General features: G+C 42.7%; 1 protein-coding gene across 4 annotated transcripts in view; it reads right to left on the reverse strand.

The window, feature by feature from the left end:
* The window catches only part of LOC135915403 (armadillo-like helical domain-containing protein 3), a 68,205-nt gene that overhangs the window by 20,190 nt on the left and 23,516 nt on the right, over positions 1-24,499 (reverse strand). For all 4 annotated transcript variants that reach the window (XM_065448471.1, XM_065448463.1, XM_065448458.1 and 1 more), the window contains 8 exons: positions 24,296-24,348; positions 14,633-14,708; positions 13,684-13,759; positions 11,964-12,062; positions 10,452-10,510; positions 6,243-6,308; positions 4,413-4,543; positions 2,804-2,892 (listed from right to left, as the gene is read on the reverse strand). In XM_065448471.1, coding sequence (XP_065304543.1) covers positions 2,804-2,892; positions 4,413-4,543; positions 6,243-6,308; positions 10,452-10,510; positions 11,964-12,062; positions 13,684-13,759; positions 14,633-14,708; positions 24,296-24,348 — 649 coding nt within the window. The remainder of the gene's footprint in view (positions 1-2,803; positions 2,893-4,412; positions 4,544-6,242; positions 6,309-10,451; positions 10,511-11,963; positions 12,063-13,683; positions 13,760-14,632; positions 14,709-24,295; positions 24,349-24,499) is intronic.

Below are 24,499 nucleotides of genomic sequence, written 5' to 3' on the forward strand. Positions count from 1 at the left end.
GGCATCTTCTTGCTGCTTAAGACAACTAGTAACTCAGCCAGAAATTTCTGCAACCTCTGTTCTGAGAGATGTACTCTCTGCTAGAGGTGGCATCACTGGAGTACAGAACTTGATTTGCTATTTCATTCAAGCAATGTTAACTCTTTGAGGGTCGATTTTTTTCACCATATATGACCGCTAAGGGTCGATTTTTTTTTTTTTTGCAGATTTCAATTCTTCTGAGGGACTGATTTCAAAAAAAATTTAGCGTAATTGTTTAGGGTGACCGTAAAGTGAGAAAAAAATGTTTTGCGTTGGTATATATGTACTCTTCGTTCATGAATAATAAAGAAGGAAATAAACTTATAAGAATTAAAAATTTGATGCATTATTATACACATGTTCAAGGCTTTGAAAATGCGCACACGAGAATATTTCGCAAGTTTCAAATGTTCCTGCTCTTACACTAATATGCACATCCATAGCGTAATCGAACTGCGTAGGTGCGCACACTCAAGAAAACTGTGTGGTTGTGTGCCCGTCAAAAAAGCAAAGCCTGTGACAAACTTCCGCTAATTGTCATCTTATAGCTAACCAGAGGCAATTAGGTTCTCGCGAGTGTCAAAAAAAAAAAGCAACCAAAACGCATGCACAGCGGCATCCTTCCTATGTGCACCTTTGTGAGCACTAAACGAGCGAGAAACAAGTGGTAGCCCTTTGAGCGATTAGTAACGAATAGCCATCAGTTTTGCAAGCAAAAGAAGTCGAAACCGCCTGCGGAACAAAACCCAACCCGCCGCCCGCCTGCGCACGCGCGCCAATGCGTGAGTGGTAGTATATAGATGCACGGGAGCAAACTAGCTCTAAAACAAACCATGCAACGAAAACCGAGGGGGAGGTGTGCGAAAAATTTCTCTGTATTCCCACATAGTGGCAGCAATGATAGAAAAGGTTAGGAAATTGGCGCGCTTTTTAAACGTACAGACGGCGCCGTAAATATATGGCATCGACCACTTTTGGACTTGTTCGCAGCATTGTATATTTACGTCATTGACCCTCAAAAGGTTCATGCTTGCACCATGTTTGCATCTACAAATCTGGCAGTTTGGGTCAGCAAAGACTTCGAGGATTTCAATGGTGAAATAAAATATCTTTTCGCCGCTTTATGCGACTCATATTCAGTGTAAGCAATCTATGTTCGCAGGGAAAATGAGTGGTATAGCACCCTGAAACAATTAAAATCCAACTCTGGTGAAACCATGTCGAGAATTTCAAAAAAAATCAATATTTTTGTTTACAGTAACATGCTATTCAACCAACACAAACTTTCAATCTACAAATATGTAAGAAATTGTGTACTTTTCTAACTTTGTACAAACAATCTACAATTACAGTATAACCCCGTTGATACATTCCCATAACGTATGTTATTTTGGTGCCAACGTTCACTATCGAGAGCACGAAAAATGACCCAATAGAGTTACGCCCATTTTTTACCAGTACATACGTTCCCGGAAAACACGATTTTTCAGCACCAACGTTCAGTACATCGCTAAACTGCGATCGTACGATACATTTTCGGGCCGCTAGATCCCATGTAAACAAGAAAATGCGCGAGGCATGCGCGATGAGAAACAGTATATAGCTGCCCGCCGCGGCAGCTTCACCGCAATACTCGCCCGCCCATCCCACCTAAAAATGCCGGCGCGCACTCAGTTTCTGGTTTCGGTACCAGCAAATCCCTAGGGTCTCGCACGCGGCATTCACGGCTACCACCACCAATCCTATTGCGATAAGTGTCTTCGCCTATCTGTTTCAGAGCGTGGTGCCGTCGGAAGGGTGGTGTACGCTTTTAATAGGCGATAAGTGAAACGTGTCGCTATTCCCTGCTGCAGACTGCGATCGTATAGGTTTTCGGGCCACTAGATATCGTGTGAACAAGAAAAAACGCGAGGCGCGCGTGGTCCAGAACAGTATATAGCCTCCCGTCTCGCGTGAAAACGACGGCGCGCACTCAGTTTCACATTTCGGTACCAGAAAATCTCCGCACGGGTCGTCACATGCCGCATTCACAGCTATCGCCACCAAACCTATAACCTATTACGATAAGCATCTTCACCTATCTGTTTTACAGCGCGTGGTGCGTAGTGCCATTGGTAGCACACTGCATGCTTTTATTTAGGCGATAATCCAAACGCGCCGCTGTTCCCTGCAGCAGGCAGCGCGAAGGCATTACATTTCGCTTCGGCGGCATCCGGCGCCACCAGCCAGCTGGATTTCGTTTAGGTTTCCCGTCGCTCTCTTAAAACACCACACAATAGGAAAACAACAAAACGCGTCTTGGGCCGCTGGAGCACCACCAACTTGACGCGCGTCAGTGTCTCGTGCCACAACGATCCAATTTGTGTGCGCCGCTTTGTATTACGTAGATGTCAACAATAGTTGAGTCTGCCAAATTTTTTTAGTTACTTCGGATCGTACGTTTTCTCGGTATGTTTTTTCTCACAGTTTTTCCCGAAACTTATGAACGAGATTCCATTGTATTCCCATTAGCACCATTTCAATATTTTGCATGTTACTTATACACTATTTAAATTGGACAATAAATAAATAAGAGTGAAGAAGCCCGTACTAGATCTACTAGAATTACAGGCATACCGAACACCACTATGAAACAACAGTACCATTATCAAAATACCTCCTTCCAAAGGAAGTGACAGCGCTTGTAAAGCTAACCTATTTAATGCAAGGCTGACAGCTGTTGTTAGTAAAACTTGAGCGAAAAGCACGCCATAGTGCCCTCACAGAGCCCAAGGCAACTTACATGTCCACAACTCCTTCCAGCTGTACTGAAGCCGCACTCGACACTTCTTCTGGTAGCAAAGTAGCCGGTGAATTATACCTAAGCACCGCCTGCATAAAAACAATAATTTTTAACAGATAGCAAATGTAATTATACAAATTATAAGATGGTAAGTTAGTCTGCAATTATTTGAGTCCGTTGTTATTCATACCCTGCTTCTCAACAAGATATGATGATACGGTAACTTCATTCATGTTGCCTTGAATTCACATGTGCAGATACTTGTGATACCAAACAAACATCCTAAAACCCTCTGACTCTTGGCAAAAAGCTCTCACAGATAAAACTGTGCATAGAATATGTGCCCCTCTAACATGGTGAAGAAATAGTGCAAACACGAAACAACAGCTACGACACAGCACTGACATTTATTGCGGTGACCGCAATTTATACTTAAGTCAAAACACAATAAAAAGTAGCTAAAGAGTAGGAAAACAAACCAATACCACCCATGAGAAAATGTCATCTGCTCTTAATCCTTCAGATAGGAAAACTCTTTCTTCGAAACAAATGACTGACGGCACGTTTATAAATGATGACCCCTTCCTGGTAAGTTTCTCCACTATATTAAGTCACCAACTAGATTTCACTAACTTATCAAATGACCAACTTCGCAATACTGTTTTGACCACTTCCGCAAGCCTCATGCTTCAGGTTTCACAATGACACATAGTTTTTGAGGGAACACATTACCATCCAAACGCACGTGCTTGTGTTTCTCTCTTATTTGAGTGTGCGTGTAATAAAAGCACACTGACTTACGTTTTTTAATGTCTGCATTTCCACTGCCTAATTCACTGCAGTATGTTGTTCCTAAACTGACACTGATTCGTTTTGGCCACTTAAAAAATCTGGGTTATTCAGAAAATAGCAATTCACTGCTGCCATGATATCATGGAAACAGATTAAACCTGGCAGGGATTCATCAATGCCACAAGAAAGTACTACATGCAATAAAGTGAATGTGTTGGCTAGTTTTTAAGCATGTTGAAGTAGGAAGAATTGCAAAAGAAAAGACTAGGACACAGAAGAGGCACAAGGCAACTACACATAGTACTGTTGTTCTTTTTTGCTTTAATTAATTACTACACGCAATATCTAGAGTGATACTGTAGGCTCGCTATTGCACCTTTTTACAGTAGGACTTCTTAACACAGACAGGCAAAAGAACACAGGACAAGTACTGCATTCAGCACTTGACCCATGTCTTTTCACCTGTCCATGTTTAGAAGTTGTGTAAAAAGACGGAGCGGTACCAACTCGCTCAATTAACAATCCGATTAGGTTCCCTGCTGCATGCAGGAAAGTAGCTTTTTGGACCAGGAGCTCACGAAAGCATTTTCTACAAGCTGGGAGTGCTTACGTGCTATGTTTAAAATGTGCTGCAGTGCCCTTTAACAGTAATATTGAACACACATACAGAACACAAGTTTTCTCTTTTCCAAAATCTTTACTACCTCCATTGTACAACACTGGAGGAATACACAATGGCAGCAGTTACCCGACTAGTTATAACAATCACACACAATGCTGCAGGTGTACCCCATAAGAGGAGTTTAAAAAAACCTACTGGTAGAGGTCAATCAGCAGGTTCTTTTTCATATGGCTGAAGATAAACTCCACCATGAGGTCCAAGAGTGCACAGGCTAGGGGACGAGAATGAACGTCTCGCAGAGGTGTCACCTTACGATGACGCATGGGCTGTCAACCAAGAGAGGATGCAGTTTAGATAGAAATTATCTGTTTGTGCTGGTGTCTCTAATACACAAGCCACATTTCACACTACATTGATGTTTTCAGGTTTCTTTAAATGCTGTCAACTGTGCAACTATTGCATGGTGCATCAGTGCCTACATGTGTTTGTGTATGTTAGCAAAGGCACAAATTAGAAGAGACCACCTCACAGACTTTACAATGTTCCAAGACATTGTTTTAAACGCCATGACAGCTGCCCTAGTGTTTTTGCTCATAGCTGCAAAGCACAGTCACAGTTCAAAGCGCAGCAGTGCTGAACAAAATGCCTCCTACTGTGATTGGGAACATCAATAGTATAGCACAGAAAATACTGTTATGCATGCAGCATACATTTGCATGAAGGTGATATCTGCCGACAAAAGTTTCCAGGGCACCTGCAATATGTGGCATCCCCCCCCCCCCTCCTAACTAGGAAATGCTCAATGAATATATCGATATAAAAGCAAGACACAGTAGGGATGAAAGTAGCTTATTTTGTGCACACATGCCTTTGCAGAAATTCAGCATGGAAGGATGCAAGGGGATGATATTTGTGGTTCCCTGCCAGCAAAACTGCCTTCCACAATCAGTCTTAATAATCATCAAATCTGTCACGACGTCTGTCAATAACATATTCCACATATTTCGATATCTGTCAACAAGTTTTCACCATAGCGAACACTTTTCTTGCTGAAATGCTGGCTACATGGACAAGAAGAACAGTCACTATGAAGTATGGTAGTTGCAAGCCACACATTGGTAAATATGCTTGTAGCAAGCCTATGCCTGTGAGGGGAGATTTGGCTCCGAGTCTCACCAGGCCTGAATGCAGAACGAATATTTGTACTAACACGGTTGTGTCAGGACTCCCTAAATTTTTTTAAAATGTTGGACAGTCCCAAAAATTCTTATATACTTAGCAACCCTAACTCTATAAGCAAGCATATGAAGGCTGCACTTAAAGGAAATTCTGGAGATTCAAGACAATCTTTTACTGCTCGCTGTCACACTAGCCCCAAGAGCTTGATCCGTAGAGGGCCGAGCAACTCTGAAACAAGTCTGCAATTTCATGGGATAAAAGGTGCTAAAGGCAGCTCCACCACATATATATGCTAAGGTATAGACCACTTTATGGATGGCACAAGACCACTAGTAGTTCAATGAATGTGCTGGCATATGGAATATGATGTAAAGTTAAGGTTACAACACTTCTATACTTTTGCAAGTGGTTTCCAATAAAGTATTTGCACTGTTTAATACATGCAATAATTCAAAATGCCCACGCCAAACATAAACAAGCTTGGCAGTAGTTAGTATAGGTTCTAGCCCATGTGGAACAGATCAACCATGTGTAAATTCCAGATGCGAATCCACAACGAATACAAAATTCCCTACATTTGTTGTTTGTCGCAACACTATTGATACATTTTGTTAACACGTTTTAAAACAACACCCGAAGGCATACAGATAATTGCTTGTACCATTCATTCATAATGACAGCATTAAGGAATGAGGCAGTGATCTGTGCAACATTTATTTGCAAATAAGCACGAGCAAAATACGTATGTCCCATGGTTTTTTTTTTTTTTTAATCCATGCTTAGCGAACAGTACGGCTGCAAACTGTTTCACCAGAGGTACAATTTAAAAAATACATCTAGGCATACCATTCTATGCAGCTGAACCTTGAAGACCATGTTGACATCATGCATCATGGAATTGGCATACTGATCCTAAAATAAAAGCACATCAAAGAATGAAAGAAATGGACAGAACATGCTTGATAACAAAAGTTGCAGTTTTGTCTGAAAAGTGAAGTATTGATTGCGATAGCAAATTATTAGACAGCTATACAACGTAAGGATAATAGTTTTATCGGCCATACAAACTCGTAAATATTCACTTACTAACTAAATTAACAAGCATGGTGTCATGCATGCATAAGCAAACATGCAGATATCTCACTCGATGATCGCGGACATTCACTGTCAAAATGCTGGCGTGAGAAAGCGCAGCGGCAGCAGCATGTGAATTGACCATCAGGCTGCCTCTCGCTTCAATGGGCGCAATCACAATGCACCCTTTGCTATCACCACTCGGAGCACTTCAATCCCATCACAGATCGCTTTCAAGATGGGGCCCGCACGGCTGCACCATACGCAGACGCCGCCAGAGTAGACTCGCTCCCCACTTGGTACTTTGAGCGCAATGTCAGACACCACACTTCCTCGTCGCCTTCGTCCCTCGCACGCACAAGATCAAGCCACCATTGTCAGCTCACCCTCACATATTTTCACTCACACATACAGTATGCAGTGTGTGGCCACAATGTTATCGCACTTGGACTATATACGGAACCTCATGGCATCGCTGACGGTTCAAATGTGCCTGGAATGTCCTTATAATTGCTATCGCAATAAAAGCAGAAGATATGCTACGACTCTCAGAAGAAGAATGACTCATTATAATGAGAAATGCAGATTACAGTAAAAGGGACCCTGCAACAACTTTTTAGGAATATTATCTTCTCTTAAAGCTGCCATTTTTTTAAAGTATTAGCAAATACAACGACGAAAATTGTGCACAAGAATGCAAGTTGTCCAAAATGCAACCTAATAATATGCTTTCAACTCAAATATCATGGGCTTCCACTCTCGCATTTCCTCTCCTGGTGGAACCTGTGGTCTCCTCGCTACACTCACAGCGCGCATGCTCTGATATTGCGCGCGCCGGATGACCACCGCGGGTTTGTGCACTCTGAGCCGCCATGTATACAGGGCGCCACATCCACACCTGCTCCAGCCCGCTCCGTGTGCCAACACGCCGCTGCGTGCATGCGCGCCTCGCTGGCCCCGTTTAGGGGAAAGTGAGACCGCACGCAGAGCAAGGGAGACCCTAGGCTAAGCACTCGGGAAGGAAGAAATACCATTTATTAAGCTGGCATTCAATACAAACACCAGTTTTATCAACACGTCAGAATCTAAATCTAATGGTGACACAATACATGGCCAAATGGTCGCCGGTGGCCGCTAACGGCACACCGCGACAGAGGGAACAAAGAACAAAGAACCAAGCAGTAAGAGGCTGCCTATCCTTCGGTCAACGTCTGCCATCGCGTGCCCCACAGCAGAGAAAATGGAAATAGAAAGAAATGATAGACGAACAGACAGGGGCACGATCGGAAGTTGCTGCCTCAGGTCATCAATACAATGGAAGAGTGCGCGTGCGCGCCGAGCCGAAGTAACTATTGGCCAGCCGCGGACAAAGTGGGCCGCCGCCGGCAGAGAGGAACGCACCTTCAGATGCCCCAATGTGGTCTCTCCGGGCCCCGTCCTGCGCGCGCGTACCAAGAGCACACGCAGGAAGGGCCCGAACCCCGCCAAAATGTCGGCCAATGGGTGAAGCCCGTTGACCTTCCCGTGGACAGCAGAGCGACAGTGTTTTGTGACCCACTGTCACCCCGTCCAGGCAAGGAGGAGAGGGACACAGAGCCCCCGGAAATGCAATACAATGGCTCCACACAACCACCGCGAGAGCCCGAAACGCCACAAACTTTGCCATGCAGAAAATAATAGCATCATATTGCATATGTGTAGAGGAAGATAGTATGCCGACAGCAGACTTGCAAGCATGAGCATGCGCCACTAAGAGGTGCATGAACTGAATTGAGACACCATGTATCTTTTTTGGCAATCTCTTTGTAACATTGAAAGCAGGTAAATAGTTGAAAACGGAATTAAAGAAATTTGCAGAAGTGAAACTAGAGTGCAAGTTGATGTCAGCAAAGAGTACATCATGACTCGTACATGACAAATTACGTGTAATGAATTACTCATAATTTATTATATGTTTTGGTAGTTTTGTAATTAAACAACTACATTTTTTTACTCTAATACTGTAATTCAATTAACTTTTGAGTAACAATTACATGTAATTAGTTACTTTTTGGCAAGACAAGCCATAACAGGTGACACAATTTTGGAAACCTGAATTTGGTGGGCCCGATAGCGGCTTGATAGCGAAGGCCGTTAGGACATTAATGCCAAGATATCACCGAGGATGATTTCTGCAGCTTTTAATTAGCAGAACCAGGAGGTTCTTTTTCAAGTCCCAGCAACAATGAAGTGCTGTGCATCAAAGAGGAACCAAATACTCAGTATTGACAATCTCGTGTACAAGACATCCGCACATTACAGCACAGCCCTGCCTCCGAGACTGCCCACTGAGCCAATTTTCAGTGTCACTGCTGATGTATTCATGACAAAAACTAGATAAGATGACCAATGACATTTTTAAAAAGCAATTGTTTGTAAATCTATGTAATGTAGAAGGGCTGCAGAGGAAGTACTAATTATGCCAGGCCAGCTCGTCCTGTTTATGGCATCTGTACTTTATAAAAGTTTGGAGGAAAGTAATGTAAAATTAATCAATTACTTTTGAGTAATTCCTCAGTTGCTTTTGTGGGACAGTAATTGGTAACTGTAATCAATTATATATATTAAAGAAGTAATTGTAATTGTAATCGGTTACTTTTTTGTAGCATGCACAAGACTGCATACAGCATGCATACAGCAGCAAATTCTGGTTCTTCACTGGAACTATCTGAATGTCCAAAGAGTAAGTGTCAGCTGGAACTGCTATGAGTTCAGCAAAGCTATCCCTGCTCACTCACCAGACAGGCCCACATGAGAGCAGACATAAAATACACCTGTTTGCCCACTGGTTATCATGCTACAGATGATGTCGCACCAACTTATTTCTTATGAAACAGTTTGTCACTAAGTATAACCTATTTCTGTTCACAAAATGGAACAACCATACAGCCTTTTATTATGCAAGGCAGCACTACCAAGTACAAAAATCCCACCAACATGTAAGTACTAGTTTGGATTGATACTGTAAAGCTGGGTTCCTTGCCTTCTTCACGAGAAAATTGCTCATTTCACCTCTCAAAGTTGAGAGTGCAGTTTGCATGCAAGTATGACCAGTACACAAGTCTATGCAGTATTTTTAGCAATGAAGCAAAGTAGTGACCGGAACATTGCTGATACATGCCCAGTTTATATGCCCATTGGGTTTATGCATGGTTTTCTCTCTCTCTATCTTTTTTTTTTTTTTTTACAACTAACCCCTTCCGTACCATACTGCTCTGCAGAATTCTCACCAAAAATGGCCAATTTATTTTTAATGACCTCAGATGCCAACATGTTTTACTTCCTCAGAAAGCATACATTTGCTTCTGCTTGATTTGTCTCTATCTATTAAAACCATGACTAAGCAATGAGACAAAACTAGGCACTTCCATGGCATTTCTAGAAAATGCAACATACTGTTGACGAGCTGAACTCTTCCTTGGATGTTTTTGCCAAAAACAAGTGGACGACCCCAGCTCATCCAAGGCATGGACGGGGTTTATACGTTCCTGGGTAACATGATTTCCGAAAAAATATGCCCGACATTTTACCAGAGTTTAGTAAAATTTTGCACCCCGATAGACAAAAAACACGTTAACATACGAGCATACCAAGTCTCGACAGTTGCAGCACAGCATGGCAATGCAGGCACAGCAAAGTTTCAGGCTACTGCAAAAGCCTTTCTCAAAGATGAACTTCACATGACCAGCAAATAAACAATGCATAGTGATTAATCTGGGCAGTTTTTTCGACAACTCAAGTGCAGCACATACCACACAAATGTCACAACAGAGATAAGTAATATGAGAGGATGCAAGATTCAGAATACACCATCTTTTGCTTATTCTTAGGCCAAGCCTTACCAGCAGTCAAGGAATAACTATTTTCAGACTGTACTATTCATGCATAACTTACAATAACAGTAGCATAAGCAAAATAACTAGCAAAAAAGCAAGCACTCACTTCAGTGATGCAGGTAAGAATGATGAACCCAAGCTTAGTTGTGTTTGCATTGGCTTCAACTGAAAGGAAAAAAATTAAACAACATATACTTGAAGAGTGTGCCAGGTAACAAATAACCAGAAAATCATATGCATTCTATAATAGCAGCAGCCATCACATAATGGTCAAATGAGATGCAAAATTTCATAAGCTGCATACTCATGTTGCATCTGCATTTTCCCATTCATAATTGCAGAACCAAAATCTGTTTAAACACAGTCCTTGCCCCTAAAAGATGCCATTTTCTATACTTACCATGCACAAACATCAAGTCATTACATGGTACTTTAATCCCACGCTATATAACAGTAAAAAAGAGGCAAGTGCTTGGGCCCGTGTATGGATGGCTTCCAAGAGCTTTCAACAGAGGTTTGTATCTATGGTAAGTGAATCTTCCAGAAACTGCATTCCTTTATTACACGAAAGCCAAGCTGAACAAAGTTGTAAACAATTACAGTCTCATAACAAAAACATTCAAAATATTGGCAGTGCTACTGCATAAGTGCAAAAAACACCTCATTTGAAAGTTTCTTGCACAGGACATTCTGGTGCTGTAAACACCAGAACATTACAAGCATATCAAATTTAGGACAGCACAAAACTGTCCTGTGTAGACCCTTCCATATTTAATCAGTTGGTGCTATAATTCATACTCGCTAATCATATCACTCTGCCAGATAATGCTGCAGAAAATAATAATAACACGAAAGAATGCTGTATTGTGAGACATGGGATAATGTTCGCCTCGTAAATATTCTTCTGCTGCTGGGCAAATGTTGTGTAGACAAAGCATTTCATTCAAGGAAAAGAGGAGTTTCTTGGAAAACTGAAAACGTCATCTTCCTACTCGCAACTTCAGAATTCCTTACGTTGCTCGCAACAATGTCCAACTAAAAAAAGATGGCTGCAACATCCAGGTTCGCGGCAGCTCTTTTACTTGGTGCAGTTGGTGCTCTTTTCTCTGTTGGTGCTCCAATTAGAGTCGCAAACAGCTTGCTGAGGAAGCAATAGGGCCTCATTAACTCATTATAACAATACAGCCTCATGCTTTGAGTAGTCAATTAAATCACTTTGCCCCTGAAATCTGCTAGCTTCCTGGTTAACTCAGATGGCAGAGTCACCGCCCCAAAAGGAAGTTGGTCCCATGTTCAATTCCTTTAATCAACTTCACTAATGTGCCAACATAGTAAACTAATCGGAGCTCCGTCGTAGCAATAAAGCAAATGAGCAATGTAAGAAGTACCACAACCACAAAACAAAGCAAGGCTCTGATTACAAGGTGAAGAACAAACTATGACGGCATTGCTGCTGAGCAGCCAGCAGCTACTAAGCATATACCATGCCCATGCAGAAAAGGTCATTAAATAGGCACAGCAGCTGGGTATTGTCCTCATGACAAATGTCACAGCTAAAGTGATACTTTTATGAACCAGTTACCAGTACATTTGCAATGGTCCTGCAAACTGAACCCACCTTTTGTTTTTTGCATTACAATGGAACAGAACTCCAGGAATGTGACAAGCAGGTTGGATGGCGGCTGATCCATAGTATTCACATCAACAGGGACTAGGTCTGCACGTATACAGAACAAAAAGAATTCGGCAGAGACACCTAAGACTGCTTACATGTGGGAATGCGAAAGCGCTGTACCGTTTGTAGACTTCGGAATGTCATGAACACGCTCACTGCATGCACTAGACACACCTTTAGTCAGCCAGAACCATGGAGCTACTGTAGCATCAGGGAAGCATGCTCGTCTCACACCCCGGAGGCTCGGGTTCAATTCCCACCCAGACCAAAATGTGCTGAATTTTCTTTGCAAATTAATTTACTTTGCTTACAGGAACCTCCCTGAAAAATTTGACATCCATCCCAGCATTTTTTTATAATTTTTACGCTTTGCGCCACCAGCCATTTTTGGTACCATCTCTTGGTCATGCCGATGCGGACAGATTTTTGTATAATGGGGCATATAATGCATTCGCTTTAAAAAAGCAATCAATTACATGTAACACTTCTTGCAAGAGAGACTGCAAACAAGTAAATGGACTATCCATTCTATCTGTCTAAAATTGCTTATGTATACAATAATTTGGGTGCATGTTAAAGAACTCCAGATTGTGAACAATCAATCCTGAGCCCTTCACCATGGCATTCCTCAGAGCCCACAGTACATCTTTGGGATTTTAAGCCCCATAATTTAATATCTTGTGCTACTTAAAAAAGCAAAGGGGGCGTTCAGTAAATTACATCACTGAAATTCATCACTAATTCAAATGCCTAACATTATAATGGAGCGGCAAGGAATCAATAAAGCTGGCAAGAGAGAGCTGAAAGAGGTCTTCATTCTACAGTAGGCATGATAGGGTTGTTGCTATGATTATAACAATATTCAAGCTTGTACTAGCTTTCCCAATATGCTAACATATTCCATTCAAGCATCCCAAATGCTTCTTTCCATGGGTTCCTTCCACAGCTGGTTGTAGGCTATAATGACAATGCATAAACCAAAATGGCAATAGTCAAACGCATTTATATTGCACCAGTAAATAGGTGCCCCCGAATTTGATATCGCATGTAATTCAATATAAATGTTTTATGAAATTTGACCAGGAAAAAATACATTCGATTTAGCAAGGTCGTTTCTCTTATTTTTTTTTTACGGAACTCGCGAAGTAAGGATAGGCACACTGATTACCTATTAGCGGAATGTCCCGACATCATAAATCCCACATCCATAGACCAACACAGGCAGGCTCACAAATGCAGCAATGGCTGATGTACTCATAAGTATTTAATTATATTCTTCCAGCTGTTGGCACAGCATGGCTTGGTGCACGGCCATGATGTGAGAAATTCGTGTACATGACGTGCAATGCACGCTGCCAGTGAAATTAAAGGTTTGTTTATTTGTATTTCCTCAATGATAAGCACGCTAGCTGCCTATGCACACAGGAAAGCCAACTTATAGACACATTCGGCACTGCGCAGGTTTGATCTGTCAGGTGTATGCACAATTTACATTATATACATATTAACAATGTACAGAAATTTTTCTATATAATGGATAAACTGGTGTAACTGGGTTTGACTGTACAGCTGTCATAACAAATACTGAACAGGTGATGATAAACTGCAACATGCGCTCTCCACAGGGGAAGGGGTTACTAGAATGCATTAGCAACTGGCTCACCATGTGGCGAGTGTTCCGTAGGAGATGCAGCACCACTGGTTGGGGCGGATGCAGTTGCACAAGATTCTGTCTGAGACTGAGTCAACAAGACAAGAGTTCAATAATAATTGGAAAGCAAAACATAGAAAGAAGCCCAAGCCATCCCCACCTCTCAGCCCCATAGATGTATGCACAGTGGAGCACAGAGGAGCCATTGCCCCCTTAGCCTGCTTAGGGCAGGCGTCACTAATCGAGTGACCCCTCCATAGTTGCTAGTTCCCTGTTTCATGAGCCCCTTTAATGGCTGATTTTGCCTTTTGTTAAACAGGGTATTCTACTGTCTACCAGCTATGCTTCGATCATTCAGCATTAGTCGAAAGAATGCAACGCTTTTGCTTTTAAACAGGCGAGGACAGAATGCAACAGTGCTAGAACTATTAGTCAATTATCCACCTGTATTAGCATCCTGAGTTGAGAATGCCTACGGCCCTGATAAGCATAATCTTTAAGTGTCTTTATGCTAAGGAGAGTTCTGAAAAGAAACCTACACTATTATGACGATACAACAATCAGCACCTTGTGGATCTTCCTAGTACAAAACGAGAAAGCAGTTAATATTGTTTCTTTGCACCAGTTTAGATAATAGTGCCTGGTCCATGGCTGCAGGCCACTTCAAATAACCTGTGGACAAAATACATATTGCACAACAGCCTAGCACATTGCAATGTAGAAGTATGATAAGCAATTGTTCCATGGTAGCTTTTGATTGCTTGTTGAACCACAAAATGTCCCAGGGTGGATAGTGTGCCATAAGGAATGTGGATATGTAGGGGGGGGGCACTGCAAGATATCTTGGTCCCCTTAATGAAAAGCACTGCATTCTCTTAGGTATGTCCCGCCCTAAATAAAAAAAAAAGATGATGTGTTTTCACGTCTATCAAAGTAAAAAATAGAAAGTACAGTGCCTCACATTTGTCAGGATCGTTATGAAGTTCCTGTTTAAGTGAACAGCCTCATACAGGGCAAGAAGAACAGCATCATCGCTCCTGAATGAAATAAAGAAGTACACCAAAATTAACAACACCCTTTACATCACCAACAAACAAATGTCAACTGGTATAAAAATCAGAAACAGCAAGGTTGTAACAGCTCAAATAGTTTGGTATATCCAAATAAGTTGAAGAAGTTAAACTGACTTAAGCAGTTTCTCAACTAGAGAAAGAGCTACTTAGCAAAAGCATGTCAACCACAGCATGACCAACTATGCCTAGGTTTTATTGGGTTTTTATATGCTAACAGTGCTCTATGTCACCCTTTCTTTGTTCTTTTTTTCTTCCTTTAAAATCTTGTTAGCTGCAAACCTGAAGCATAATGCACCAACCAGCCTCTCCATTTATTCTCATCAATGAAGAGAGATCCCTCATGGCATGGTCTCCAAGATTAGCACCAGCCAATCAAATGACCTCCTCACATTGTCTCCCGCGAGATGGACTTTTAAGATGGGGAGTGCGCAGGCATGAACACTCTCTGCTGTGTGCTGCTGCGTCATAATGTGGCATGTGTAACAGTCATGCCTGGCACAAACAGACCAGTTTAGCAACTGACAATAATTCAGAAACATTTGCTCTGGCAGCCCTTTGCAGTTTTACATAAAAATGTCGAATAGCGGAAAAGAAAGAAAATGAGATGCAGTAACAACATTAGACACGAAATGAGCATGAAACAAAACAAGAAGTAGATGCAAGATGCATCAAACAAGCAACAGAAAAACTTGTTAACCATTCACAAAGGCTTGTAGCAGTTTGTGCCGAGTTCCCACATTGTTCAGTTCAGTTCGTTATATTTTACAGCGAAGCTGTATGTGGCTAGGGTTCCATGTATTTTTTGTGTGCATCAACAAAAACTATCATTATCAATGGCTCATACCCCACTAAACAAGGAAAAATGCCATGGCTCATAGCCCCATAAGGCAGAGGCTACAAGCACTCATCATAGTGAAGCAAACAGAGCTTACATTCTTTCTAATCACGCATACAACATAGAGAACAGCAAAAAACTGTCATCATCAATGGCTCACAGCCCCTTAAGGTTCATGGCTACAAAATGTATGCACATTTGTCCTCTTGACTCGCAAGAGGACAATGCCAATGACTGTGGGGATGGATGTCTGTGCCATATAAATGAAAGACAGAATTGTGATATCCATTGTGCATATATCTCCAGGCACACCCAAAAGTGATATCAAGAAGTTCATGACCAAGCACTTTGCATGGGTGATCCATGATAACACTACCCCGGTGATCATCATTGGAGACTTTAATGTGGAAATTTCAAAACCAGACAAGAAATGGTTCACTCAGTTTGTTCTAGAAAAGTTTAGTTTGAAGTGCCACACAAATCAATATGATAAGCAAAATGAGAACAAGGAAAAAGCGAGAGCCAACGTTATGATAAGTGGAATTGTCTTTTTCAAGACTTTGAAAAAGACAAGTCCACGGGTAGACGTGTTGGCTACTGCTTTTACCTTGTTCTCGTTTTGCTCATCATCTTGAATTTCCGTCTCCCACCTTCCCTGTGTTTTTCCTGGACACTAATCCAAGTCACTCAACTGCTCAACAATAGTCATGTAAAGATTTAGCTTTGATCAAGATTCTGTGTAAGTTTGTAACCATACCAATCAGTATATATCCCAGTAATCACAAAGCTGTCATGACTGCCATTACCAAATAATGAAAATAAAGACATTTACCCTTGTCTAACTCTGTGATATGCTACAGCTTCGCTGGTCATCCACCTTCACAGAGTGGAATAGCTCCTCAATTTTTATTACTTTAAAGACCTCCGAGAAGGGGCATTACATAAGGGGTAGTTAAATAATAATTTACATAAACATAACACTGAACCACGTTAAGTAATGCACAAATACAAGTGTTGCTTATACAATACATCATCATCATCATCATCATCATCATCATCATCATTCTGTTTTATGTCCCCTGCAGGATGAAGGCCTTAACTGCGATCTCCAATTACCCCTGTCCTGTGCCAACCGATTCCAACAAGCGCATGCAAATTTCCTAATTTCATCGCTCCACCTAGTCTTCTGTCGTCCTTGATTGCGTTTTCCTTCTCTTGGTAGCCATTCTGTAACCCTAATGGTCCAACGGTTATCTAACCTGCACATTACATCACCTGCCCAGCTCCATTTCTTTCTCTTGATGTCAATTAGAATATCGTTTATGCCCATTTGCTCTCTGATCCAAACCGCACTCTTTCCGTCTCTTAACATTATGCCTAGCAATCTTTGTTCTATCGCTCTTTGCACGGTCCTTAACTTGTTCTCAAGTTTCTTTGTCAGCCTCCAAGTCTCTGCCCCATATGTCAACACTGGTAAGATGCCCTGATTGTACACCTTCCTTTTCAATGATAATGGTAAGCTTCCAGTCAGGAGCTGGCAATGTCTGCCGTATGCGATCCAACCCATTTTTATTCTTCTGTGAATTTCCTTCTCATGATCAGGGTTCCCTGTGATTAATTGACCTAGGTAAACATACTCCTTCACAGACTCTAGAGGACGACTGGTGATCCTGAACTCTTGTTCCTTTGCCCGGCAATTTATCATTATTTTTGTCTTCTGCATATTAATCTTCAATCCCACTCTTACACTCTCTCTGTTAAGGTCTTCAATCATTTGTTGTAACTCGTCTGCATTGTTGCTGAATAGAACAACATCATCAGCAAACCGAAGGCTGTCGAGATATTCGCCGTCTGTCCTTACTCCTAAGTCTTCCCAGTTTAACAGCCTGAATACTTCTTCCAAGCAGGCAGTGAATAGCATTGGAGAGATTGTGCCTCCCCGTCTGACCCCTTTCTTTATAGGTATCTTCCTGCTTTTCTTGTGTAGAATTAAGGTAGCTGTGGAATCTCTGTAGATACTTTCCAAGATATTTACGTAAGCATCCTGTACTCCTTTATTACGTAACACCTCTGTGAATGCTGGTGTCTTGACTGAATCAAATGTTTTTTTGTAATCTATGAAAGCAATATAGAGAGGCTGACCGTACTCTGCAGATTTCTCGATAACCTGATTGATGACACAGATGTGATCCATTGTAGAGTATTCCTTCCTGAAGGAAGATTGTTCCCTTGGTTGACTGAAGTCCAGTGTTGCCCTTATTCTATTGGAGATTATTTTGGTAAATATTTTATATAATACTGGGAGTAAGCTAACGGGCCTATACTTTTTCAATTTTTTAACATCTCCCTTTTTGTGGATTAGTATGATGTTTGCATTCTTCCAGTTTTTTGGGACCCTTGCAGTCGATAGACACTTCGTATAAAGAGCCACCAATTTCCCAAGCCTTATGTCTCCTCCATCTTTCATTAAATCCACTGTTATTCCATCTTCTCCTGCCACTCTTCCTTGTTTCATGTCTTGCAAGGCCCTTCTGACCTCATCGCTAGTTATAGGAGGAATTTCTGTATCCTGTTCATTACTGTGTCTAATTTAGGTATCCTGACTCCTCTGGGTACTGTACAGGTCAGTATAGAATTCTTCCGCTGCTTTTACTATATCTTTGAGATTGCTGATGATATTACCCTGCTTATCTTTTAGTCAATACAGTAGGTCATTATTATACACTGTTACGTTTGATAGGAAAAAACATAATATCAATGAACCATCTTAAGAGGGTCATGAACCACTCCTCAGGCTTGGTGAAAAAAACACAATCTGCAGATAGCATACGGCATTGTGAACATCTCAGCCAAGTTTTGCAACCCTGCGCAGTACATGGAGCTCACAGGCAGAGCACGACTCTCTTTCAAACAAAGCAATGTCATAGCCGTCAGGTCTCGCCAATTTCGATTAGTTTTGAACACTCAACTAGCCTCAAACCATGCGAAACTTAAAGGGACCCAAAACGATTTTCACGATTCTGTACAAACGTACTGAGTCATTAGGGTAGGTCTTTCTGATCATTAACTGACACATCTAAGTGCACCACATAAAGTATGTAATTTATTACACGGTTTTAAATACGTACATCGCTACCGACCACAGCACGCCACTCATCTGAGTTTTCAATTGCCCCTGAGCAGCTGACGTGAAATGACCATATGACGCCAGTAGGGCGAACTATCTGACTGGCTGCCCAGGGCTCATCATCAATCATTTTTCCAACTATATGACGAACAAATGTCGTTCGTAATAGTTGGAATGTTAGTCAATTTGTTTCCATAAAAAAGAATGTAACAGAAAGAGAATGCACAAGGACAATTTATCACTACGCTCCAGACTTCCAGCACACGGCAAGTGTCGTCTGTGTGTGTTACAACATGTTCCACGTTGACGAGAGCTCCGTGGTCAGTGTTTGTCTCGATCTTCCTTTTCAATAGCACCATGTTTTGCCCTTGTTACGTTGTGGGCTGCAAACGTTGAGACTGGCAATGTGTCAACCTGCGATGTGTCCCTCTGCAAGGCAGCAGACGAGCGGAGTGGCTGCAGCACATCGGACTATCGGTATCCGATTGATCCCAGAATTTGCTTGCTTACAGCCATCACATTAAGCCGGAGAACTACTACCACAACAGTGTTTCGTATGTCTGGCATGTCAGCGCAAGCGGACTGGGCCTGGGCTTTCAAGGGATGAGCGGAGGCACAAACATGAACAGTCTGCATGGTGCAGCAAGCTGGTGGCACAGAGCTCAATCAAACAAAGAACTAATTTAGCAGTAACGAAGTGTACACTACTTTGCTGCTGGTGTAAATTTTTGTTAGGAACGTAATGGTGAACACATTGTTTTTCTAAATGTTTAATATAGTAGAAATAGTAGTGTGGAGGGGCTTTAGTTTATGCCTCCACCCATCCGTCTAAACACCCAGCTCGCCTGTGGTTACTGGAGTACTGGACACACTCAGCTGGTTCCAGGCCTATATCGACAGGAACGTATGCTCTGCGGCGCGCCTAGAGCCAACTTCCATCACATAATGTTCTTATGCCCTGAGCTACAGCCACCCTCCGAGTGGAAACTCACCGACGTCGAGGGATGGGAGACCGCAGTGTCTAGCTCCAACCCAGCCAATCAAATACGGCTCGTGGACTGGGCTCTGAGGGTCGCCAAGGGCCACAAACTCCCGGACACCCTACACACACCTGAGCCCCCTCCCAAGTAATGTTGTAAAATGGCTCAAGTAATAAATGTTTGCCACCACCACCACCTCAGCACTGCGACAGAATGCTCACAATGCACGCTGCTTCAATAGCTCTCGCTTGGGATCGACTGCCAGGCGGCTGGCAGAGAGGATGGGGAGGCTTTGCACGCTGGCTCAAGACAACTGGAAGTAGATAACACAACGTCCTATCACGACGCAGAGCTAGTGAAGGCGGAGCTTAGCCCCGATCACTAGGCAAACGAGCTGAGGAGAAAATGCATGGCTATGGAGGAGAGTAACTTGTAATCGTCCATAGCACTCTTAAAGGGCCCCTCACCAGGCCCCACAGCAAATTTTGGTTATATGCTGGTAAGTTGTTACATGTCATCTAGGGAGCATTCTTCCGCAAAAATTTGCGGAAGAATTTGACACACTCTCCACTCACCCCATCTAGCCTCCGCAAGTGAAATTCCTTCCCTGCGTTCTCCCATAGCGAACCTCGAGGATCGCATGATGCATACGTCACGGGCCCCGGCTTCATTTTTTTTTTCCTCGCTTTTTCGCAGCGTGGCGCAATTCCGCTGACGGCGTCATGCGCAGCTGTTGCGATTGTTTTGTTTCACACAGCACACAATTTTCCGCATTGTGCATGAGGACACCTGACAGCAATATAAGTGCTACATGACTACTGAGGCAGACACAAACAGATCACAGAGCATGATTCCGCTCTGGAACACGGTAGAAAATGACCTAGTTTCAGTGTCTGCGCATGTGACTGCACAACGTGGGAACAAGCAGATGAAGATGTTGCCTTGAATAATTCTCGAAGTCGTGCGTCATCACGAGCGATGCACAGTGCAAACATGTATAAGTAGGCGCACTAGCACATGCACGTCATCCTTGGGCTTGGAGCGCGGTGGCCGCGAGAAGGGAAAACGGCGTTCGGTTTGAAACTTCAGATCTTTCCGCGGCACGTATCGATGTAATACTTTGGAGACACGATCGTTATCACGTAATGTATGCTCTGCACTTGTCAGCTCAACATGGCCAGACCTGGTGAGGGGCCCTCTAACATGAGATGCTTCACCAGATTGTGGTGTGAATGATTTACTGTAGCTGTACCCTACGCGTCTACAAAATTTGCCCAAACTGGTTCAAGGACCCTTGAAGGTCAGACCACACATAAGCTTGCCAGTGCATGTATATCTTAGCTAGACGCCTTGGCAGACATCGTTTCATAGTCAGCTATTGATAGCACTTCAAAATGCCCAATTTTAATGTGGTTACTATCTGTCGGTCAAGTTGGGCAGGACGAAGTCAGTCCGCACCACGTAGCATGGCCGTACTGGAGCACATGAGCTCGAGCATGCACTCCAGGCCTGTCGTGCGCATAGCAAATGTTGTGCTATACTGGCTATGTGCACAACAGTTACCACAGTTGCATGTAGCTGCATCTGCTGTGCAGCATAGATACCACGGCCCCCATGGGGTGTTGCGACTAGCCCACTCGCTTAGGGTCCCTCGATAACCATCTTACCCACTGGAGAGGAGGTGTGCATTGAGGCACCCTAGCTCACTGAGCTCACTACAGCTTGCTGAAAACGACCGCATGCTCTGAGTGGTCTTTGTGGCTGACATAGCTTCAGGTGCATGACAAGCTGGCCCGAGCACCAACAAAACACTGGAGCAGGTTGTCTTCTTCCTATGTTGCACACTTTAAAGGCGTGTAGCCCTCATAGTCAAAGCTCGTTATATTGGGAATCCTTTCAATGCGAATCCACAATGCAGCATCCAGCGCTTACGCGATGTGGGCACTGTCGACATACTTTCACTAGCAAACATAAAGACAATGTTTCGTTCCCCCTTGGAAAATGTGTGATTGCCATAGTGATAAGTACGAAAGAAAATGTAGCACTTGCCACTCGGTGCAAGAAAACACAGCCATGCGTAGCTATCTGGTACTCTGTAGCACAGGAAAGGGATGAGATACCGTGAACTCAACCGTAAGTTGAGGGATAGCCTCCGAGTTTGGCGCGTCGTAGGTACCAAAACCGGATGTAGTGGCATCTACGTTAACCAAAATAAATTTGACCTGCCTACCACAGTGACATTCAGTAGACGGAGCGTTGTGGGCACTACCCGCTTCATCGTAGCCTTTACAGTGCAAGGCAATGAACATGGAGAGGGAGCACTGCAACGGGGATCAAAGGCGATCTTTGATTGCCAATAACTCCGCTTCTGCTGAACGCAGTGAATCACTTTTCCCTGCAAAGCATTTCTAGAATAGTCTATTATGACTTCAAACGCTCTTCTCGACTTCTATAAAAAAGTAATTCAGGGCACCTTTAAGCAATACAAAAATACAAGAAAGTGTTACTTATACAATGCAGTAAGCTATTGTTATCCACTCTAAAGTTCGAGGTATTCAGTCAGACGTTGCAAAAATAAAGATGAGCAGGTGATGGCAACGATTTCTTTGGGAAGGCCGTTCAAGTCTGTGGCAATTCGAAAAAAGAATGGTGAGAAAGTAGTGGTTTGCACACATGGGCACAAGACTTGCTACGGGTGCAATGTAAGGTGGTTGATTAAAAGCACTGAAAACTTGTGCTAGAGCGACAGGCTAGCATTGTGGCAATGATAGCCAAGGGGTGATAGACCGGATTCCGATTTTAGTGATGTAACGCTTGTCATATGAATACCAAGAATGATGAACCTAGCTGCGCAATTCTGAACCAATTCCAGTGCATCGATGAAGTATGCTTGATGTGGATGCCAGACAGCTTATGCGTATTTCAATTTTGGTCAAACAAGTGGTTGATATGTGATTAATTTTACGTGCTGTGAAGCGTGGCAAAAATTACGCTTTAGAAAACCTAAGGTTTCGTTAGAAGCTGACATAACGTTTGTGACATGAGTACGCCAGTACAGGTCATTGCACACAGTGACAGCTAAGTATTTACATCATTGCACTAATTCCAGGGGTGTGCTATCCTTTTCGTAAGGAAACACAAGAGGGTTAAGGCTTCGCGAAAATGACATCATTTTGCATTTTTTGGCATTAAGAGCCATTAACCAAGTGATACACCATTTTAATATGTTAGAGAAATCACCCTGTAGAGTTATTTGATCAGATATATGCTGTAAATTGCGATAAATAACGCTATCATTTGCAAACATGCAAAAGTTATTAGACACATGCAATGGTAGATTATTAATATATATTAGGACTATACAGCCCTTTACAGCTTCTATTTTACACGGAAGCTGTATGTGGCAGTGTGGTCAGTCTAAAATGTCATTCATAGAACAGCCACCAATGCAGCTTGCATTGGAGCCCCAGAGCAGCCATATGACCACAGCATCAATGAGAACATGTAGCCGGATATCAGCATTAGTAGAGCCAGCGCAGCATGTAGGAACATGTGTCCGATATAGCAGAAAGTAGAGTACAAGTACTAAGCTCGGATATAGTGAAGCATTTGCAAAGTCTCGGGTGGATTTTAGGCAGTGGCAAACAAGACACTTAGGACTTCCAATGAGTGTGAGAACTCCCTCAAGCAGCTTCACTGTCTGTAGTTCAGATTTGCATACAACTCTGAAGTCGTCGTCTTTTATGATTCATTCACTCACATAGAAGTAATAGGTTATGTGTTGCCTCACTGTCAAATGCTCGTCAAATGCTGTCTGATTTTCATAACATCTTGAATGACCCGTCTTCTTCCCTCACACTAACAGTGCAAAGACAAAGATTATTTTCTCTCTTTTATTTGTTCGCATGTTTGGCGGCTCATTTTTCTTCCTCTCCTCGCCAACAAGGGCCCGCACAGCCTGGGTCCACATCTGCAGATGATTTCAGCTTTGGGCAGTATGCTTCCTTGCAGTGAACCAGAATGAAAGGAAGCACAACTTGAACCTCAGCAACTGGAACAACAGCTGAGGCAACAATCAGTTAAACTGAAGGTTTTCAGGTCATCGCATACTGCAGCAAATGGGCATGGGCAGGACATGTAATGAGGAGGGAAGATAACCGATGGTCATTAAAGGTTACAGACTGGATTCCAAGGGAAGGGAAGCATAGCGGGGGGCGGCAGAAAGTTAGGTGGGCAGATGAGATTAAGAAGTTTGCAGGGACGACATGGCCACAATTAGTACATGACCGGGGTTGTTGGAGAAGTATGGGAGAGACCTTTGCCCTGCAGTGGGCATAACCAGGATGATGATGATTATTATTATTATTATTATGATGATACTGCAGCAAGCATGTCTGCGATTCAGGCAAACATGCATCACCCATTTGTTAACATATTAATGTGTTATTTGTGCATGGATTATATACCTAGAAGGTACAGTCTCAAATTTAAGAAGAAATAGGGCAGCTCACACACAAGCTTATATGGTGTGTGTTTGCTCTTGTGCACGTACATGTTTTTAAGCATGTAGGCACGAATGTGTGACAGCATAGAAAGACAATTAACGAACCTTCCGGAGTCTTTCATGGGTGCTCCCTCATCAGTAAGGAACATGGTGCCAACCTGAAAAAAGAATGTGAATGGCTATAAGAACGCTACATGTCTGAGGAAACAAAAGGCAATATAACCTCAGATTTCTTTGCACCATAGAAATCTGCAAGACATTAATGAAATAAAAGTGATGTTCCATGCAGCTGTTCTTGCTGGCATGAAT

This window comes from Dermacentor albipictus, chromosome 1, assembly GCF_038994185.2.
Source record: "Dermacentor albipictus isolate Rhodes 1998 colony chromosome 1, USDA_Dalb.pri_finalv2, whole genome shotgun sequence".
Classification (NCBI taxonomy): Eukaryota; Metazoa; Arthropoda; class Arachnida; order Ixodida; family Ixodidae; genus Dermacentor; species Dermacentor albipictus.